The 16,260-nt window shown below is 38.4% G+C and overlaps 1 protein-coding gene across 9 annotated transcripts in view; it reads left to right on the top strand.

Annotated features, from left to right (window-relative positions):
- The window catches only part of INPP4A (inositol polyphosphate-4-phosphatase type I A), a 113,072-nt gene that overhangs the window by 59,402 nt on the left and 37,410 nt on the right, over positions 1-16,260 (top strand). For all 9 annotated transcript variants that reach the window (XM_063392550.1, XM_063392556.1, XM_063392554.1 and 6 more), the window contains 9 exons: positions 4,940-5,002; positions 7,334-7,552; positions 8,364-8,408; positions 9,867-9,985; positions 10,101-10,217; positions 11,218-11,297; positions 11,728-11,839; positions 12,813-12,903; positions 13,586-13,733. In XM_063392550.1, coding sequence (XP_063248620.1) covers positions 7,447-7,552; positions 8,364-8,408; positions 9,867-9,985; positions 10,101-10,217; positions 11,218-11,297; positions 11,728-11,839; positions 12,813-12,903; positions 13,586-13,733 — 818 coding nt within the window. In that variant the 5' untranslated portion in view covers positions 4,940-5,002; positions 7,334-7,446. The remainder of the gene's footprint in view (positions 1-4,939; positions 5,003-7,333; positions 7,553-8,363; positions 8,409-9,866; positions 9,986-10,100; positions 10,218-11,217; positions 11,298-11,727; positions 11,840-12,812; positions 12,904-13,585; positions 13,734-16,260) is intronic.

Raw genomic sequence — 16,260 nt, 5'->3', positions numbered from 1 at the left:
AAAATTTCTGATTACAGTTCTTGTTTCAGTGCTTTTGTCCATCTTGTCTGTGGTCCTCCTCTCATCGCCTGCATGAGAGAGAATATGTTAATGCCATTGATCTGTAATCAGCAGCAGTATGAAATCTTTAGCAAGTGTTGTGTGTGTCTGGTTCATCTCCATTTCAGGTCATAGAGTGTTGGGGTTTGGATTTGTTTGTGGTTTTTGTTTTGTTGGGGTTTCTTGGTGGTTTTTTGTTTGTGTGTTTGTGTTTTTGGGGTTGGTTGGTTTGAGGGAATTTTGTGTGTGTGTGTGTGTGTGTGTGTGTGTGTGTGTTTTAGGGAGTGCTTGGGGTTTTTGTGGGTTTGTTTGTTTGTTTTGTTTCATTGGGTTTTTTCCCTGCCCTTTTTCCCCTGTCTCACTCTTTATTGCAGCAGGAGGAGCTCAGAGAGGGAGTTAAGCTCTTTGGTGTTTTCAGCTAGAGCAGTGTGTTTCTGCATTGTTAGCTTCGTGCTTACTATGAAAGACTGTTCTAGGAGAGGCAGGTGTTGGGGAGGGTGTTGAAAGGGCCATCAAATTCGGAGAAGTGTTTCCAGTTCAAACTCCTCAACAGAAAATACATCCCCTGTTCTCACGGGCTTCTCCATGTCTGTGTAGGCAGTGTGAGAGCCCCAGGTCATGAAGAGTCATCCCATACACAGGAAATGTTACCACAAAGTGCTCAGCATATTTCTTGTGAAGAGGGTGAAGGTTAATTTGGGGTAAAGACCATTTGTAAGCTGTTTCAGTTTCTGCTGGTAAAGTGGCAGAGGGGGCTCAGAGAGTTGGACTTCAAACCTCCCTGTAGCAAAACTCAGCATTTTCCATGGCACTGGGCTGTGTTCAACTTGATAAAAGCTGTTCTGCAAAGTGAAACAGAGCTGTGCATTTTCCTTTTTAGCTAACAGACATGTGTGTGACAAATGCTCGCTTCCATCTCTGGAGGTGTGTGTTTTTGTGCTCCTAGAAGCACCAAAGAAATAAAAATACTGCAATGACAAGTGAAATTAAAACAATATCTCATTAAGAAGAATGCTAATTGTATTTCCCTTGTGAGTATAGACAAATAGTTTTAATTTGCACAGAGAACTAAGTAGCCTAAAATGCAGTTTCCTGTTAAAAGCACTCAAATATATTAAAGAGGTAAAATTGGGTTTTTAGATTATTTGAATTTGCTCAGGTTTATAGTGGAGAAGGATCAAGAAGAAATTTTGTGACTTACAGACTTGTTTGCAACTAAATGGGATCTGTAGACAGGAAAGCAAAAAGAAATCAAGCCACTTCCTGGTGCTGAAATGTCCATTTATCTAAATATCACTGAAAGATTGCGTTTGGGGATTTCCACATTGCACAAATACATTTATGTCTTGCGTTTGTTGATTTCATTTTCTTGTGGAAGATTTTTCCCTGTTCTTGCTGCAGTTACTCACTCAGAATCCTCAGGGGAGCTTCAGAGAGTGACAAGAAGATTCTTCAGGTCAAAATTTAATATTTTTGTCTTTGTTAATCAAGGTTCTGGTGTGTGAGAGGAGATGTTTAACCAGATTATGGGGGGAACTTAGACTTAAGAAGCAGACAGAGAGGGGGAGATGCAGCCTCTTTGTGGAGCTACCAAATTGGCACTGCAGAGTGTGTCTTTGTGGGGAAATAATGTCAGTGGGAGGCAACAGTTCATACTGGATCACTTGTGTTCTTTAGCCTTCCAAAGGCCTAGATCATGGAATGAATGGACTGAAACTGTTGTCAACGTATGGAGCTGCAGTAGACATACTCTGTGTTGATGCCTCCTGAGTTTGGCTGGAAGGATTTGACTCAAGGTGCCAAAGTCATGGCTTTGGCTTTTCCTGTTTTGACCTGTGTGAGATTCAGGACATTCTTTCTCTCATTAAATGAGACAGAAGAGTGAAGTGCATGTCAGATTGTAAAGTAAATAGCTTCTTAATTGCAGAAGGCCTGAGCAGGGTTTAGCTGGCAGCTGCTGTCCTTTGAGCTGATGCTCTGCTCTTGGGCTGTCTCTGCAGCCATGAGTGATAGGGTTGATCTAGACCTTCACCTCAGACCCTTGTGTGGTTAATAAAGTTGCTTGCACCATCTTTGAAACAGCTGTCGGTGGTGGGTTGCTGGAATTGCTGAAAGGTTGGATTTGAGCCAACATGTCAAATCTTGCTTCACTACCAAGGTTTTCTATTGTTGGAGGTAATAAATAAACAATAAAACCCTCCTTGCATGCTAGTTATACTAGAGATGGTGCTCTTACACAAAAGGCAACATAATCATAACCTAGCATAATCAGACATTTCTTTCTTTCCATTTTTTTGTCCATATTGATACGGTTAATAGAACGTTAGCTGGAAACCAGGTCATGCTACAGATCCAAAATACTATTTCAGGCAATATTCACTTTCATGATTTTTTGTATTGTTAAAACATTTTCAATCAGAGAAATTATTTATGAAGATGTAACTTGAAGAATGCAGTTGACTGAAGGAGCCCTCTTGATGTTTCAAGATAGATTTTTCAGGAACAAGAATTCTAATTGGTAAGGTTCAGGGAATGGTCCTTACAGTCTGGAGAGCCTTGAGACTCTAAAACTAATTGCAATTCAGAAGTAACCTACAACTACTTTTTCATGCTCTCTTGGAGATGATGGTAAACTTTCAGTAGGATTTCATCTGAGGTTGTTTAGGGGTTTTTTTAAGCAGTAAGGAAACTGTCACACTCTCCCTTTTTGTCTATTATTCTGTTCATGTAGATATATCAGTAACATTTACCTTCCACTGCTGTTCCATTCTTTGCTTTGGTATGACTCTTTACCTGATCAAATGCCATAAGCCTAGAGCACTATGGCTGTAGAAAAGTACTGTCTCAAAGTAGGCTTTGATTCAGTCAGGCATTGAAGTATCATCTGTTTATTGATGTGTGAGTTGGAAAAATCCTGTTTCCTGCAGTTGTGTAAGGAGTGTCAAAAAAGTAGATGCTAGACTGAAATAAGGTTTAATCTCCTCTCACGTGTTTATTTCAAGGGGTAGTTTGGTAGGAGATTTTTTTTCAAGAAGGGAACAGGCCAAAGCACTTTGCCAAAACAATCGTTGAGATGAGGAGAATATTAGCTTGTAGTTGTACAAACTAATCATCAGGGGTTTATTCTGGGGCTGAGATGATCTTCATTTTGCTTGAGATCCTGCAAGCAGAGTGAGACAAATGTCCCAAAGTTTCAGTCCCGGAGACTCAAGGTCTCGTAGCTGAGCAGGATTGCATTCCACAGCTAACTGACAGGGCTGGGGGTAGCAGGGCACAGGTGGCATCAGATGAAGCCCTTTTCTTCAGGTCATATCCTTTTGTGCTAATAGAGTGCCAAATAAACTTTCATATGACAGAAAGGAGGCTTGCTCAGAAGCCTTTTGTGAACTGTGGATGTGGCCTTTACCAATACTGAAGGTCAACAACAGCTTCTCATGTTTCTGTTGAAAACTGGGCTTGCAGCAAAGTTTCATAAAGTGCGAAGTTGCACAACTTGCCAACATCCACTGTCTACCATCTTGGTAAGGGCAAAGCCACAGGCTGTGTGTAGATAAATCATGCCATCTTCAGGAGAGGTTGCCTTGATGTGAACTCCATCAGCCTTTGGCATTGCTGTCTGCTTGAGTGGTACCAGTTTTTGGAATTATCCAGAGGTACCATCTAAGGAAACTATGTGATCTCTTAATACTACCTTTAATGTGGTAAGACTGCTACCTCCATTGTTTTTTTATCAAAAATACAATCATAAGGTTGTAGTTGTTGAAACAATTGTCATTCAGGAGGGGGATCAGAGCATCTGTTGTTTGGCTGTGCTTTGAGTAAGGGAACTCACCCCTGACTGAGCTAGCACAACTGTAGGAGGATCCAGTTTGCCCAGCTGCAGCATCAGGACTAAGCAAGTCATCTTAATAATTTTTATAATTAGAGAGCAGTATCTCCATGGGGTGACTCATCCCACCTGCCTTGGAAAATAATGACTTGTTCTCTGGAAGTGCCTGTGTCTCACCAGTGACTATACAGAGAACCTGAGTGGTGAGTTGAGGTCAGACACCTGCCTCCTATATTCTTTAGGAGAGATAAAATCTTTCTATAAGTGACAAGAGCTCATGTTAAATTCTTAAGCAGTCTTGGGTAATTGGTAGAGCTGGTGATTAAATCAGGAAACTCAGATGGGAATTCCCAGTTTCTTTTATTGTAATATGGGATAAATGGGAGGTCTTAAAAGACATAGCCTTTTAATGTAAATATACTTGAACGAGTTGGTAGCATTATCAGATATAAACCTTCATTTAACCTATAGTAAACTTAAAAATAATTTGCTTTTATTATATGCTCATTGCCAGCTGTTTGTGGAAGCCTCCCTCACATAGTATTTTTACCCAGTGGAGTAAGAGACCTACATCCTAATCTTTTGAACTTCTGTGTTTTGACACAGGATCTTTCCTCGTGACAGTAGCAGTTGTAGCTCTTCAAACAACAACATTTTGAAAGTTTAGCTGTAGAAAAGCAAACATAGTAACAAATGCTGTCTTATACTCAACATAACGTATACATTCCTTTTTCTTACTAGCACTAAGCCTTTTAGTAAATGAAATATTAGTGTATGTTTCTTACAGCTGTTCTACCCACTCAGCAAGTGCTGACCTGAAGTCAGTCCTTTCCAGCATAGACTTATCTCTTTGTGCTCCCACTCTGGCTGGGTATTGCCATGGCTAATTCTGAGTGAGGTCCAGTAGAAGATCATACAGTTTTTCTGTTTTCAGTAAGCTTTATTGTGAGCACTGGTAATCAGAAGTTAAATTTACAGTTAATCTGAGAATAGTACCTGCCCATAGGTTGTGATTTATGCAGTATAAAAAGACTGTGAATTTGTGATGATTATTTTGTTACTTTTTTTTAGATGTGGATTTAACTGATATTATGATATTCAAAATCTCTCCCCACATGAGGAAAAGAGCCCTCTGTAAGTATGATCCTTGTAAGTAATATAAAGATGTATCATTAGATGATAAATTAATATTGCAATTTAAATCAATAGTTGAGGTCTTATAGAGCCTTGGAAAATTACTACACTCAGTAATGTTTAAATAGAAATAGCTACAAAACAAATTAGATACTTGACCCTCTTTTGACTTATCAAGGATTCACCCTTTTTAAGGATGTCAGGAATTGCAGAGATTTTAGCTGAGAAGCAGCTGAGCTCTTGAACCTACTTGTTGTCTGACCTGTACCTTGGTGAACATGTTAGTTATTCTCTAATATGTTGTTTGTAGATTTTGGAGGAAGGGACTGTGGCATCCTGTCTAAATCTCTACAAGTACATTTTGCAGGTCTTTTCATCAGGCAGTTAGGTTTAATAGACTTACAGACTGTTAAACATCACATTATGTAAAGCACAAACCAAGGAAAGCCTACTGCTGAAAGGAGGGAAAAATAGGAGAATGGAAAGCCTTGGAAACTGTCAAAGAATTTTGATGGAAGTTTTATGTGAACAGACACTAGGACATTCAGTACTATTTGAGAAAGGTTGATTATTCACTAACCATTCAAACATTAATAAATACAGTAAAGCTTTTTTACTGCGTGTGATCAAACCTTGGAACAACCAGGCTGGCTAGAGAGGTGCCTTCTTGTCCAAAACCAGCTGGACACAGTCCTGAGAAGCTTCTTTTAAACAAGGGGATTGGATTAGATAAACACCAGAATTTATCCAACCTCAACTATTCAATATGAATTGGAAAACTGTCTGCTTTAATTTTTGGCTGCCAGAAATTGTATCTATAGGCAGAGTGTTGTTTCATATGCTTCAATGAGTTTCAGAGCTTTGGGGATGGGATGTTCAGAGTTCTCAATTTCTGCTCCTTCCATTCAAGAATTAATTTTTTTCTTATTTGGAATTGACTTATGACATATTATATAAACCTGACTTCAATGTAATTCTTAGTTCTGAGTGGCAACAGACTGGCCCAAATTCCTTCCTACCTAGAATGAGCTGCTCATTTAAAATCTAATTCCTAAGCTGATGTAGATGGCCAGGGCTGTGTTCAGTTCAGTTTTCTGACATGCTTAACTTGCATTTGAATTTTTGATGTCCAGTGAAGCAATGATAGTTAGGAAGAAGCTTGAATACCCTGTGGAGAGAGGAAGATTCTTTTGAAATCCTCCAGAGGGAGATGCTGACTAATTAAATTCAGAGACTTAAGTTTAAGCAGGTTAAATGTTCCTTTGGAGGTCTTCAAACAGGTTTAAAGTGGAGTTTTAGAACAAAGTATAAGCCAGGTCTTTTATTTAATTAGAATACCTCTTGCTTATTGTTAGGTCCATTAACCTAAAAGGAGTATAAATATTCTCCCATTTTGCAGTATGGTTCATATGTTTTGTAAAAGGAACAAGAAGCTGCTGGGAAGGTGTTAGTTTCTCTATTAGTACTTTTCAGGTTTATCAGATTTTACACCTCACTTGCTGAATCAGTGGAGTTTGTCACAAGAGAATGAAACAAATACAAAAGTTGTGTAACTGCAGTGCTAGCACGGTTGATTGAAGGAACATTCACATTTAAAATCATAACTAAATTTTCTGTAGGCTTTCTTTCCTGGTGGAATTTTTCACTCCACAGACATTGTGAGGGGAAGAACTATCATGGATGCCTGCAGTCCAGAAAAGCGTATGGTGGAGGAAAAGCACAAATGCTGCTGTCTGCCACATCAGCAGGCATCCCTTTTTGCTTTTTCTTTCCACCACCATCCCAGAATTTCAACCTCTCTCTGGCACAGTAGGCTTTATTTATAGTTTTCATTGTCCCTTGCTCATGGCAGTAGAGCCCAGAACAACACAGTGTGCTGACCCTGACAACATTTCCTGCCCTTTTGTTCTACGCTCCACCAACCTGTTGTCCCTTTGTCCTTATCCCTAGTGCTTCCTCTGCAGACAGAGGCCCCATCTGACAAATTTACTTGTGCTCCCTAGGGATTAGAAACCAGGAAACTTCATTAAGGATCATTTAATAACTTAGACAAAGGAGAAGAGCAGCTGGTCTGTTAATGTGTCTTTCTCAAGCCCCATTTTCTGACAGAAAAGCTTTCTTGCACGTGGTCCAGTTTTCAACAATTTGCTGTAAACTGCTACAGATGTACAGTTCATGCAAGTGGAGTTACTGTGCATTGGATCTGCCTTGAACGTTTTATTTTAATGGCCTGAGATGATTTTATGGCAGTAGGTTTATGCTGTTGAAAAGACCAGTAGCTGACAGTGGCCTAAAATTTTGGTGTATGTTTTTGCTTTTTCTGTTTCTTAGCATGGTAATGTTAAAGGAATAGCAGTTGGAGACGACCTGCTGCACTCTGCTACTCTGTGAGACAAACATCAGCAAAGCCAAGCAGCAAGAAAAGAAGGGCTCTTCATGAGAAAATGACAGCAAGAGAACACAGCCCCCGCCATGGTGCCAAATCCCGCACCGTGCAGAGGGCCTCCACCATTGATGTCACCTCTGACATGGTTGGCCTTTCTCTAACAGGTTTGTACCTTCCTGACAGCTCCTGCTCTCTTGCTGCTCCTTTCAGAATTTGCCTCGTACTAATGTTGGTTTCTTCATTTAATTGCTTGATGATTTAGATCTGTCTGGTTATCTGGAGGTAATGAGAAAAAGGAGTTATGCTAAAAATCTTGAATTTTCTGCTTTTAAAATAGACAAAACATTAACATCAGAGAGGGATTAAAAAAATAGGTTAGATTTTGTGTAGTTATGTTTATAATTCAAAAATAAGGAATGGGAAAAAAAAAAGATAATAATGTCACAGTCTAGGAAGACTCTTGGCAACCCCCTTGTTTGACATTGTATAAATTTTTCAAGAGAGTTCGGGGATTTGAGGCTTGTCTCCCTTATCTTTTATGATTATTAAATTAGGATTCTGACTCTCAGAGGCTTTCTTTCATTAGTGAGAGAGACAGGTACTTTCAAATTTTGTCCTATTAACTACCACAGATTTAATAATTGTGTGTTAATAGTGGCTCAGGTTTTAATCCTCTTGTTTTCTATTGAGATTGAGCATTTAATATTCCCATATTGCATATAATCTCACATAGTTTTACATATGAGTTTATATGTTTTATGAACTGAGATCATCCCAGGTTTTCCAAATAATTATGAGATACCAGTGATTACCAGATAAATGTTTTTTGATACCAGTCATAGCTCCCTGATTTAAAGAAAAATATTTTTAGTATAAATGTAATTTTTTCCTCTATATGATTGCAACTTCAGGAAAGAATTCACATGGCAGTAATGTGAATTGGCTAATCTTGTGTTAATTTTTTTTGATTTACAGGAAACATTCAGGATCCAGATGAGCCGATTTTAGAGTTCAGTTTAGGTAGGTTTAGTGATTTTTATGCTAGTTTTGATAATACATGCTGTTGAATATATTTGATAATTTATATGTAGGGTTTTGTAAGTGTTGAAGTGCATTTCATATTTAAGTAAGGTTTGCAACTTTGCTCTGATTTTTATGAAGATGTGGTACAGTTTTCATGCCGCCTGCCCAGTATCTTTAGATAATCAGTCAGCAGTTTCATTTTGTGATGTTTCTAAAAGTCTGTAACTAAAACATCAGTCTTACAAAATTTTAAAAGTTTACTTTGTGAATATTATTATTATTAAATTATTTATGTGAAGATGCAGTGAAACTGCCTTCACTGTCAGTAAATCAGCAGTTCAGGTCTTCAAGCAAACTGAAGATTTTCTGGAAACACCATTTTAGGGCAGAATGTTTTCCAAGAATTGCGAATTACACACAACTTCTTTCCTTGGATCTTTGCTGTCAAGTGATAATGTGAGATGCAAAAGTGACCTGAATTCTGAGGTGGTTGAATTTGGACAAGAAGCTTGTGCGTTGACTCACCTCACTTGAAGAATAAGTGAAAAATATTTTCTTCATGAAAATTCAGTTCACATTTTCAACTGCAGGAGATTTTCTTGGCTTGATAGTGGGCTAATATTTGGAAAGTTATGCTTTTAACAGTGTGCTAATGAAAGATCGGAAAATTTTCTCAGTTGTGTGCAATTGTGCTATGAATAATAATCTCAAGCATTCTCAGAGCTGAATAAGGTACTTCAATTATTTTCAGATAAATCAAAAATATCTAGAATTACAAGGTTGTTTAGCTAAATTTCAGAATTTACTTCCTGCACGTAGCTGAAGCAGAGTTATAGAGATATACTTACCTGTATCTAGCTAGATAGAATTTGGCTCTGAAGTTTACTGTAATTGTGTAGAGTCACTCACTGAAATTTTTGGCAGTTGTTTCCTTCTCACCATAGTCCTTGCCCAGCAGTTGAACTCACAGTAACATTTTAGAGGAAATAAATTGCTGTCTTCTTACAATTGCAAGCTGGTTTTCCTCAGTAGTGCTGCTTGATCAATGTTCAGGCGCTTCTTTTGGTTCTCCCTGGGCAAATGCCATTTGATAATGGGCTTAATGGAGCGTGACTTCGAATCAAATGCAGCCACTCTGAGATTCCCAGGGGAAAACCTATGCATGTGGGCTGTTAGAATGAGCTTGCCAGAGGGTGGATAGGCATGTATTAGAAGAGAACAGGTTTAAATTGCAGCTCTAAAGCTTGGAGCCAGACTGAGCTAATTGCATGTTTACTCTTTGCATGCACAAAGGTGAGTGATGTCTGCTTTTATAGTGTGGTGATAGAATGAATATTAAGCTCTTTGTGGTTTGATTGCTCAGGGTATATAATGTGGTTTTATAAAAATATAGTCTTACAGCAATATGAGAAAGATCCTGAATCTAAATTTTATTTATCTGTTACATACCTAAAGCTTGCAGTGAGCTGCTGACTCCATCGCTAGATCGAAAACCAAATAGTTTTGTAGCAGTGAGTGTAACTACACCTCCCCAGGCATTCTGGACGAAGCATGCACAGACAGAAATTATTGAGGTAAGTGCTGAGGTACTTCTAGATTAGATTTAAAATTGAAGCTAACATAAGAGTCACTTCTTCCCTAGCAAATATCACCTTGCATTAACTTTTGCCTTTTTGTTTATGATTACAGGGAACAAGCAATCCTATCTTTCTAAGCAGCATTGCCTTTTTCCAAGACTCTCTTATCAATCAAATGACACAAATCAAGCTCTCCGTGTATGATGTCAAAGATAGATCTCAGGGAACAGTAAGTTTTCATTATTCTGTTGCCTGCCCAGCCAGTGTGGAGGAAGGAAATGAGAGGCAAAGAGATAAAATTAGTAACTTTTGGGGAAGAAAACAAAGGGATAGCAGCACTGATCAGACAAAAACCAAGATGGTTAGGGAAAGGAGGAACAAATGAGATTGGCTTGGCAGAGTGAGAAGCATTGCCAGTTTTCTCAAATAAGTCTTGTCTGCAGTAAGTTTGGAAACCATGGATTTAAATTAAAAAGGTCCTGTCATTTGTGCTCTTACATTGTGGACATCTTTAGTGAACTAGATAATAAGTAGGATCCAACATCCCTAACCAAGGCTTCTAGCCTGTGCCAAAATGCCATCATGAAACTGTCCTTTGGAACAGAGCACCTAAATTCTGGGAATCACCCTGCCCTGATGCATTACATTTTGTTCAGGGGTAAGGTTTGTTTCTTTACTGAAAGAGCTTTAAGTGTCAGCACTCCCATGTTGCTACTTGGATCTGTGAGCACTACAGGCCATTTATTCTGTTGTCCAGAATACTGTTTCAGGCCCCATGTGTCTGCTCTTCATGGCTTCCTCTGGGGCAGCAGAGCTGTTCTTCTCTGTTCAGTGCTTCATGGGGAAGCTCTAGGGAAAAATTAATACCTCCAGAGGAAGTAAGTTCTTCAAGAAGAGGCAAATTTGGGTCAAGGATGCAGCCTGAGCCCTGTTCAGTGATTTCTTTCAGTGTTCCTGTATTGCTTGGCCTAGGCTCATGTATACTGAGGTGCCACGTCTATCCTAGAGAAACAAAAATGAGTATTGTCCTCCAGTAGGAGAAAAACTTCTATAAATTATCAAATATATTAAATTTTAAGAGATTTTACTTAGTTATGTATGTCATATTTAGTTATGGTTTTGTTCTTGAACTTTTATGCATAATAATTGTATTTTGCACTTCAGTGCTGTGGTGAAAGCCTTTCCTCACTGTAAAGGTAAATACAGTTCTGGAACTCATCTTCTTTCAGATGTATTTGTTGGGTTCTGGGACATTCATTGTAAAGGATCTTCTTCAGGACAAGTACCACAGGTTGCACATAACACTAAGGTTTGTAATATTTTCCTTCTTTTAAGTATTAATTCTTGAAAAGATTCTTAAGATGTGATGAAGAGCTCTTATTTCATGCCTAAGTTGAAAATGGACTTCATTAAACTCCCTTCTTTTGATATCAAGTATATTCTGATTATCAAAATGTGTGAACACATGCATTTCTTCTCATTGTCATGTTACCCTCAAATGTATGAGCTGAACTAGAGCACTGCCTAGGCTGCCCTCAATTCCATACAGCATCCTTAGGGAATAAGGGGAATTTTCTCCTGTTGAAATAACCCATTATAAAATTATTCCAAAAGAAGTTGAAAAGCTTCCTATTTAAAATGTTGTTTAAGTTTGAAGATTAATAGCCTTTTATAAGTGTTTCCTTGTTGATGAACAGGTCCTCCTCCAAAAAAATCTCAACGCAGAGTATTTGTTGCAGGTCGGCTGAAAGTGACCGTGTTGGCAACATCACAGTTATTGGATGGCAGATGGAGGAAAAGTCTGACCAAAGGCCTCCAGTGACGAGGTCACCTGATACAATTAATGGAAGGGTGAGTATGAGCATTGCACCAGCTTCAGAAGAATGCAGATTTATTGCCAGCATTGAAATAAGAGAGGTTGACATCTGCCATCGACTTTCCTATCCATCTTGATGTTTAATAGTGCTTTACATTTTCAAAATACTGTAAGGAGCAGCCTAATGGTGTTGAAGCTGTTTTGAGTTTTGTAGAGCTCTTGGTGCTCCTGTGTGGGAGCACTCACAGGATTTAAAAGTCTTGGTAGAGAATTTTAATTTAAAATTATTAAGCTTTAGTATCAAGTTCTCATGTTCTTCACTGGAAGAGGCTTCTGGTACGGTTCATTGGTGCACTTGGTGCATGGATAACCAGTTTCAGAGACATGTGATATTTCATTTCACATTGTGATTGGAAGGTACTTACAAATTATTAATGAAATAATAATTAATGAAAACTAAACTAAATATTAATGAAAACTGTTATGAGGATGCTAGGGAATTCCCAGAATTTTAGTAAAACTGAAGAGGTTATTGGATTTTTTTTCCTAATCCCCAAATAATTGTTTCAGAGCAGATGTTTGCATCAATTTTTCAGCCTAGACATATATTTAATTCTGTAAAGCTTGTGTTTTGAGTATCTTGGTGATCATCTGTATTATATTCACAGTGTGCATTAGAATCCCTTTTTATCCTCCAGATCTGTTCATGCCTATTGATGCAGTATGTGTAAGGAATCTGAAACTGTGCTAGCATAAGTAGTTGAAAGGCTGGATGAAAATTTTTGTGGCATTTTGAACTGTGCAGTAGAAGTAAATAGGAATGCTTAGGATTTGTTACTCTAACCTGCGATATTTTTTGCCCACAGTAAAAATATTTGAAATATTTATTTGAAGCATGTGTGGAGTTGAATATTTCTTTGATGTCTCTCTGTTAGGTCATCACTGCATATTGCCTGGGCACTGAGGTTTCATTCTTTACTATTTCTGGTTTCTCTTGTTTTTCTTCAGACTGTGTTGCCAGTTGATGAAAGTTTAACAGAATCCTTAGGAATCAGATCCAAATATGCTTCATTGCGGAAGGATGCATTACTGAAATCTGGTAAGGGCTGTAACAAGTAAGCTTTAGGTATCAATAAAAGCTAATCTCTCCCTGTGTGCCTGTGGCCCCAGGGCATTTCAGCAGATGTTTCATTTGAATAGGAACAGGCTGCTGACTGAGCAGTCCTTTGAGGGTCATACCAGAATAAAGGATTTAATCATATGTACTATTCTGCATTGTAGAAACAGCAGAAGCAAACTTTTGCCATTAAGTCGACTGTAATATAATATTTTCCATGCAATTTCATAGTCTATTCCTAAGAAATTGTTGCAGGGTGACGAGAGGAACAGAGGAAAGGAAGTTGCTTTAGAAAAAGAATAAAAGAATCTTGCAGAAAGGTTAGTTTTCCAGCAAATGATTGCATGAGAGGAAAATGCGCAATACATAGACCAAAAAAAAAAGAAGAAAAAGCATTTTAGAAAGTGAATATATATTTAATTTAATTTTCTTAGCAGTGTAGTAAGTTATTTGTAGTGGAGGCTTTTTCTGCTAACACTTGAAGAATGGTCATGGGACAATGACCATGCTTGCAAAAGGTAGACTGATGCCTGGTTAAACCAAATCTTTACAGCAGGTGTTTCAGCATGTTAGTGAACTGAAGCCATTTACTTTAAGAAAGAAGAGACTTTGTACACTTTTAAGTCAAACCCTAAGCTTAAATAATATGGTTTTAATTCTTTAGTGTTTGGTGGTGCCATTTGCCGAATGTATCGCTTCCCAACCACTGATGGAAACCACTTGAGAATCTTGGAGCAGATGGCAGAGAGCATCCTGTCACTGCACATCCCTAGACAATTTGTGAAGCTGCTTCTAGAAGAAGATGCAGCAAGGTGAGTTTTGGCATGGTTTACATGTGCAGTAATACAGCAGTGATGTAGCTGTTACTAAGTTACAAAGGCGTACATTTATCTGTGTTTATGCACTGACTACTCAGTTAGATAAGAAATGGCCTTAGGAGTCAAAAGAGTTGTTTTGAATGGAAAACAAAACAGAATAAAAGCAGGTAAAATGAAATGCTGTAGTACAGTAATGACATTGCCTCATTTTGCCATAGGAGGTGGGAGGGAGAAGGAAATCTGTTAAGCATTTTTTAGGTTTATGCTGAATTTGCTTTTATTTGAAGCAATTGACTCTCTTCCAGGCAACATAATCCTTTATGAGTGTTTCTTCCCTACATTTGTAGGCTGTGGTTTGCAAATCTAATGGTTTATGTACTCTTTATAAAGGCCAAGATTGGAATGTTAAAGAATTTTAGCTGTGGTTTTGAGTATTGAGCTTTTATTTTGACTGTGTTTGAATCCAATCCTATAGATTTTAGCTAAGTCTGACCATAATTAAAACTAACTAGTGCTCTCATTATTGTATAATAGGACATTGCAGTTCCTTGGGGTATTGTGAAATAAAATCATGGCTAAATCCATTAATTGTAGGTATTTTCATATTTTGTGAAAATGATAAACTCTCACAGGAAGATGGCAGAGACTTTTTGTAGTGTGTGGGAAAACTAATTGAGTTTCTGAACTTCACATTGATTCTTTTTTCTGATGTTATGTTTTTAGCGATGTGCACTTAGATTCTAGAAGTTGAATGCTGTATCTTGTTCAGCTGTCCTGCTAGAACCTTGATAGAGCAGGTTAGGGGTATGCCACTGCACATTTAGTTATGAGTTATTTGGTTTTTATTTTGTATCTTTGTTTCTCTACAGCTTTCCTCACAGCAAATTTAAAAGCACCTATTCATTATGAGGTACAACCATAATAATAAAGAGTTGGCAAGCTTATCTATAAGGTGCTATGTATGATGGATGTAGAACTTGAAGAGAAGGAGAATTTAGGGTCAATGAGCAAAAAGATGTGTCTTTCTGTAAGGCTGTAGACAGTGAAGTTTGAGGCCTTGGCCATGAAATGTGACTGTTCAGAGGCTCTTGCTAAAATCATGCGGAGATCAGTGGATGCATGTTGTAAACAGGTACAGGTTAATTACAGCCCAGGTGATTGTTAATTTGACCTTGGATATGTACACTGGGTGGTGTGGCTCAAAGGTAAATAGGCCTTTGTGTAATTACTGAGCAAGGCTCCCTTGTCTCTGTTCAGTTGAGGTGACCCTCAGTAACGTGCACAATCACACTTTGTATTCACAGAGTCCCTCAGATTTGACCAAGCACTCTGTTCTCCATTCTCAGTGCTGCAGCCCAGAGGAATGGCAGACAGCTACACAAGCACAGCTGGTTCTGTCTTCACATCCTGGTGACTTTTAAAATGTCCTTAGACATCCTGCTGTCTCTGAGATAAAACTCTTCTGGGCCAGAGCCCTTTGAAAGAAAACATCTCACTAGGGGGTGTGATATTTTGACTGCCTCACTATTTATGCCATACATCTTCCTTGCTGTTTTGGCTCTATGGGACAAACAAATAAACTTGAAGTGTTAAGCTGTGAATTTACTTCAGGAATACGAGGGCTCAGATGCATGGCTGGTTTTGAGCAGGGAGTTTGATGAGGTAATTGTAATAGCATCTTATGCAGAAAGCAAGTTTTAAGATGAAACTGGAAGTGTCATTATCTAGGTCACTGTAAATATACTTTATGCTGTTGGCAAAGCAATCCAATGTTTTTCTTGGAAATTTAGTTCTTTTTGATAATATCCTAAGCAGTGTGGAGTGGGAATTGCTGTGTGAAATGCTGTCTTAGGTTATATACAGACAATTGGTTAAAACAATGGAATTAGGGATATTGAGGGAACTGCCAAAAGAACTGCTGGATCCTTTTGACAGATGATTGTTCTACCTTTTCTGGGTATCATGCTGTTGAATTTTGTCTGGTGTTGACTTGTTTACTTTTTCCCCTTCTTCCTTTATGCCAAATAATACACTAATCCAAGGAGACAGTAATACAAACATGACATGAAATACACTGAGTATTTTCTCAGCAGCACTGCTGGGGAACAATGTGTAACACAGGATTGCCATGTGTGACTGGAAACTTGGCAGTCAGGGTACAAGGAAAAGCCAGGGGTTTTCATGCTCATACCTGGGGATGTCCAGTCCTCCTTTATTGTACACTGAATGCCCCAAATCTCGGATCTCAGATGAAGGTTTTGTTGGCTCATTTTGTTGGCTCCAAATCCTTAATGCTTGATGCTTGCAGTCTCTCCAAACCCTTAACGCTTACACTTCTTAGGCTTTCCCTGGCCTTGCCAACTGTTGTGTACATACCTTACCAGTGAATATACTCCTTGTACCTAACATCAGATAGGTGCAATAATTTCCCACCTAACCTCTGTCACAGTTCTTGTTTAGTTTAAGAGCCACCACAGTTCAGTCAAGTGTCCTTAAAAGGTCCTCACTGTCCCAAGTCACC

This window comes from Prinia subflava, chromosome 3 (genome assembly GCF_021018805.1).
Source record: "Prinia subflava isolate CZ2003 ecotype Zambia chromosome 3, Cam_Psub_1.2, whole genome shotgun sequence".
Taxonomy (NCBI): Eukaryota; Metazoa; Chordata; class Aves; order Passeriformes; family Cisticolidae; genus Prinia; species Prinia subflava.
The sequence above is the reverse complement of the archived record's forward strand: the minus strand, read 5'-3'. Positions and strand labels throughout refer to the sequence as shown.